The sequence below is a fragment of the Indicator indicator genome, chromosome 10, assembly GCF_027791375.1.
Source record: "Indicator indicator isolate 239-I01 chromosome 10, UM_Iind_1.1, whole genome shotgun sequence".
NCBI classification, from domain to species: Eukaryota; Metazoa; Chordata; class Aves; order Piciformes; family Indicatoridae; genus Indicator; species Indicator indicator.
In genome coordinates, this window is record NC_072019.1 from 10,213,114 (window position 1) to 10,218,594 (window position 5,481).

The following is a 5,481-nucleotide window of genomic DNA, read 5'->3' on the forward strand; positions in this document are numbered from 1 at the left end:
TCCTTCAAAATCCATGTAATCAGCTGCTCTTGTGCCAGCATCTGGAAGCAGCACAATGTGTTTATTGCAAACTGTCTTCCAGTCATCTTGACAAATATCTTAAAGAAAATTTTCTCAAATCAAACTTGTACACATTGTTACTGCCTTTTTTACCCCTTACACATAACAAGCATCATCACATGTGATTCATCATAAAACAGAGGGCTAATTTTCAGAGCAAATTTTCCCTGTCAGTGGGGTTGTTCACTGTCACTATCTCTTCTTGAAAGACAATGCAGGATAAAGTGTTCTCTAGTTAGAGATTTCTTGAACATCTGAGCTATCAGTTTAAGTTTCATGCTTGCTCATGCATTTCACAGATCCTGATGCACAGGATCTCATTAGTAGCTGCCCAAATCTAAAGAAAACCTACAAGTCTGTGTTTCTAGTTCCATCAGGCTTTGGTCCTCAGCTTCTTCTCAGTCTTTCTCTCTTGTACTTTCAAAACAAATTAGAAAATCATCTTATGGCTTGTTTCTTCACACTTACCTTGAAGAACTCCATCATTATCAGTTTTTCTTTGTACACTTCTGTCACTTCTCCTAATCATGCAAAAAAGAAGACAAAGACTTGAACCCACTTTTGGAGACTGTTTGATGCACCCCTATAATTGCAAGGCCTATTATGGCTGCATCTTTCCTCCTAATGCTCTGTGTAGTGACTTACTGAAGAACTGGAATGATGATAATTTTTCTGCTTCATAGCTCTGAATGCCATGGATGCACTGTCAGCAGTCCTGATCTAGACACCCAGCTCCAGATAAGCATTCATCATTTAGACTATTGCCCATTTTTCTTGGAAGCTTTTTACGCTATCTTAATAAGAGCTTACAGATCCTTGGGAAAATCAGTAGGCTTTCCCTCCTTTTCCCTCTCTCCTGGCTAGGAGTTAAGACATTCTGTCTAGCTCAGTCCAGCTGCTTCCAAACAGCCTCTTTGTACCAGCTATACCTCTGGGTTTTTTTCCCATTAGAAGCAAGTACTGCTTAGGAAGTACCATACTATCAAAGTTGATCACCAGAAACGTTTTGTGCCTTTCCAGCCATTTTCTCAACACGGTTAGGACTCAAGCATTTTTTTCCACTATGAGGAGTTCTGTAGTTGTTTGCATTAAAAGTGTAACATGTCTTTTATGTGATCTCATTTACTTACAATAAAATGCAAATGTTGTCTCTGAACTCAGGAAAGTCAGTCCCCTCCCTGTTCTTGGCTTATTTATATGCCTTGTATGTCAAGAAACCTTCTGAGTTGCTTCAGAACCAGCAGCATTAATACTTCTCTTATCTCTTGAAGATGAGGCACTGAAGCATCTCTACCAAAAAACCTTCCAGCAGGAGAACCAGTTCACCTAGATAACTCAGCTTCAGACAAGCTCTCACAGCTTTGTTCAGATGTCTTTCTTAGAAAAAAAAGAAGCACAATTACTTTTGCCATTTCTCCTGAATAGGGAAGCTGTCATGGTCACTACTTACAATGAAGATTTCAACCTGTAAATACTACAATTAATCATTCTTCTCCCAGATTAGACACACTGGTTTTCTCCTTGGAAACTGAGTATCAGATGGTGTTAACTTCAAGACAACTGGATACCACATATATCATATGATCTGGAAACAAAAGGAGTGATTAGCATGGTAACTTCCTGAGCTGCCCTGCAGAATAGCAGAGCAAACAATACAAGGACAAAAGCCTCCTTGGTCACAGCAGTCGTGGGAATGCATCCTATTTCCAGAGCTGGTGACATTAACCTTCAGCTCTAACACTCTAGGAGCACTTCAGTGACTGAGAATTAGGCAGTCCACTGAACTGTATGCTTCATGTCAAATCCTTTGAATTTCAATAAATGGTACCCTTCATCCCTACATGACTCTGGAATACATTCTGTACATAGAGGATAGCAGAGGCAGAATTCTCACAGTGTCTTGCTAAACATACTGTACTCTGTCACTTGCTGCCTGGACACAAACCAAACCTTTGGGAAACTGACTGAACACTAATTTTCATATCTGCATGGGTGCTTGCTGTTATTCCCTATTCTCAGCTCTCTATGACAGTTATCTTCTCCGAAGATTAGCACCTTCAACCTAGCTACTTTAGGACAGCAGACACAGGAAAAAAAAAAAACAAACAGGTTAGAGTGAGTCTTTTCATTCAGAGACTTCATGTTCAGCATTTAAAGAAAAGCATTCTTAAGCTCTTCGCAAGAAAAGCTCACAGAAAACATTCCATCTCAGATGACAAGGACTTAGACACCAGCTACCTCAGAAGTTTGTGACAATCCACATCCTGAAGTGGATGATGTAAGGCTGCACTACCTGCATGGAGATAGCTACTCCTGTAAGAGAACTGGTCAGCATTAGATGATAATTTTAGTGGAAGTTTCACACACTATGAGGGAGAATTAACATCCTAGACAAGCAGAATGTTTTTGAAGCTAGCATGAAGCAGCATGGTATGAATAGCAGCAGATTTAAACACAACCCATGACACTTTCCCCCCTGTCTATGTGGGGTGAGAGGGGTGCTTGTGAGAGCAGGCTTTGTTAATTCAGGACACTGAGGTAGATCACATAGCATCAAAACTAACAAATATTAAACTCTGTTATTAGCTCCATTTTTTTTCACTTTCCAGTAGGATGTTTATTACAAACAAAACCTTGAGGAATCTGTTGTGTCATAAGAAACACATCACTGAAATGCATACAGTAGAGAATTTGTCCCTCCTAGGCACCAAGCACGCAATGCAGTATTTATATCAAAGATGTTTTCAAATTAGTTTTATTCCAGTGACCCGTCTGCAGTCTTTACATACATTTCAAAACGACATTATACAAACATATCACAGGACAGTACTTAAAGAATCTTTAGTACATACTCCTTTATAAAAGGTTTTGACACAATGGAAAAGTCAGTCCAGGAAAGCTCACGTTACCAGGTTTCTTGGTAAGCAAAATACCACCAAGCCCTGTAACTTGCATGAGCACAAGTATCCATTGCAATGGATCCCTCTTCTAAAATCCCTCTTTTAAATAAACAGGTTTAAATTTTGTTCTGTAGATGAGTTTCTATCACAATACTGTCCATTTAATTTGGTGCTTTCCAAAAGGCAAGCATACTACAGAAAAAAAATTCCCTAACCAAAAGGAAAGAGAAATTCAGTAAACATATATCTGTTTCCCATTCCAGTAGAGGAATCCAAGTTCATTGAAATTCTCATTATGGCTAAATCCAGCACACCACACTTATACCTTCTTCTTTGTCTGCTCCCCAGAGTCTAGTTTACGTTTCTTAGCAGAAGCTGGTTCATCATCTTTTTCACCATCTTTAAATAAAAGACAGAATTAATCCATGTCAGTGGAGCCAGTATCTTTGTCTTGCATACCATTCTAACCTCAGAAAAGTGACTTAACCACATCTGATATGCCTGGAAAAAAGACAGTAGTATTAACTGACAACGTGCTCATTTTTGGACTGTGGATAATAAGTGGATGGAATGAGAATGATCACTTGTTATTATTACCATAGATCATTGAGGATAACTGAGAAGAGGCCTTGTTACGCTACTGCACAGTAGCTGTTCTAAAACAAATTAATTATTTCAATAGGTAAGACAGCTAGAAAATTACATACTAGAAGAAGGAAGTAACATGAAAGTCAGTTAGTTTATCTTCTTAGTCTCTGGATGAAGGTTCACCATGAGAAATGTGGCGGTAGAGAAAGCACATAGAATAAATGGAGCAAGACAGAGACAGAAAAATTGACACTGGGGAAGGAACACCAAGAACAAAAAACAATAACCACCGAAACCCCAAACAACCAACAGCTCCCTGCACTCCAAACAAACAAACAAAGTATTAAGACAGTAAGCCCCCTTTACAAAAGGTTTGATGACAGCTTTTGTTCTCTTGGTTTTTACTGGCTATGCTCTTTATCCAACAATTAAAAAAAAATTAAAATTCCTCCCTCCTAACAAGTATTACTTTTCTAGATTACTACTGCAGCTTGTACCATGATTAAGTGATGAGGATAATAAATATTTTCTTCAGTAATCGGTCATGCAGACATTTAATTCCCTTCTTGGCCCCCAAGTTTTGCAAACGTTGTAAAAATAATGTTATGTATATCTACACCCACGATCAGGACAGGAGCTTGAGGAGGCTCTCATACCCCTTTCTAACAGTACCATGATTGGATCTGTTAAGTTTCATGCAACTACAGCTCTACAGACTCTTTAATCATTCCCTGCTTCTGCTAATGACAACGGAAGGGGAGCTGAGAGATTGCTGGAGTGTCTCCGTTAACTCTAGGAAAATCAGCACACACACAGACAAACCATTCCCGCCGCCAACGACTGCTCTATCTTTGAGCAGCATCGGGTGCAGACGAGGAGATTCTGGGCAGGGAGAGCTCCAGTCACAGGCCACTCACCGAACGCACCCACTCAGTTCACCTCCCTGGCACACGAATTTGAAGCACACCCCCCGTGCAAAGCACTGCTGCCTTACGCCTGGATCTCACCTGATTCTAGGTGCTCCTGCTCCTCATCCGGCAGAAACCGGGCTTTGCTGGCCTGCCGGGGCGCGTCGTCACCATTGTCCTCGTAGATGTTAGACCACTTTATGGCCATGTCACAGGCAGGCGGCGGCGGGGGCTTCTTCTCGGGCGGGCTGTAAGACTCCGGTGGGGGCACGGCGTTGCTCTTCCACACCTTGAACTCCTTGGGGGGCTGCAGGAGGAAGAGCAGGACACCCATCACACCGGCCCTGGGCAGCCGGAGCAGCTGCAAGGCTGCTCGGCCTAGCCCCGGCGGCCGCTTAGAGGCACCTCCCGCACTCCCCTGGGCCCCCGCACCTCCTCGGGCGCCCGCACAACGCGGCTCTCCCAGTCGATCTGCTTGTTTAGCGGGTTGTAGAGGAAGGCGGGCGGCTGCGACACCCTACGGAAGAGCTCGTCGGGCGGCGGGAGCCGCGGCCGCTGTCCCGGGCTGCCCCCAGCCGCCGCACCATCTCCTGCCTCGCATTCGTCGGGCTGGGGCTCATCAGCCTCCGAGTCGGAGCTGGAGCTGCCATAGGCCGCGAAATAGCCCAGCGGATCCTCTCCCTCCGCCGCCATGGCGGGGCCTGCAGCCGCGACACCGCCCGCGCGGAAACCGGGCCCGTGCCGAGGGTTCCGGCCTACCGCCGCTCCGACGGGAGCCCTGCTGCCGCCCGCCCGGGGCCGGGCTTCGCGAGGCGCCCCAGAGGGCGAAACCCACGGCTGTTTCCCTGCAGCTGGGGTCTCGGTTTGTACCTGGCGACCTTTCTGCGTCCCCGGGGTACGCAGGGCCCACCCCCGTAACTCGGATGTTTTTTTCCCTGACTGACCATAGACAGATACAGAAAATCAGACACGAAAGTGAGACGACCTCCATTTCTCTTTTTTTTCACACCTGCAGGGTTACGTAG

General features: G+C 44.4%; 1 protein-coding gene across 1 annotated transcript; it reads right to left on the minus strand.

Moving 5' to 3' along the window:
• Window positions 1-556: 556 nt before the first annotated feature.
• C10H1orf52 (chromosome 10 C1orf52 homolog) lies at window positions 557-5,149 on the minus strand. The gene is made up of 4 exons (XM_054384416.1): window positions 4,889-5,149; window positions 4,556-4,763; window positions 3,286-3,359; window positions 557-581 (listed from the first exon to the last, which is right to left on the minus strand). The coding sequence occupies exons 1-4, from the start codon at window positions 5,147-5,149 to the stop codon at window positions 573-575; spliced, it is 552 nt and encodes a 183-aa protein (XP_054240391.1). The 3' UTR covers window positions 557-572.
• Between the last annotated feature and the right edge of the window lie 332 nt (window positions 5,150-5,481).

Excerpts from the sequence above, each read along its gene's own strand:
- C10H1orf52 (XM_054384416.1), bottom strand. The coding sequence starts at position 5,149 with ATGGCGGCGGAGGGAGAGGATCCGCTGGGCTATTTCGCGGCCTATGGC. Across the intron at positions 4,764-4,888 it reads TTGTGCGGGCGCCCGAGGAG|CCCCCCAAGGAGTTCAAGGT; the intron begins GTGCGGGGGCCC and ends TTCCTCCTGCAG. Across the intron at positions 3,360-4,555 it reads GCAGGAGCACCTAGAATCAG|ATGGTGAAAAAGATGATGAA; the intron begins GTGAGATCCAGG and ends TTTTATTTAAAG.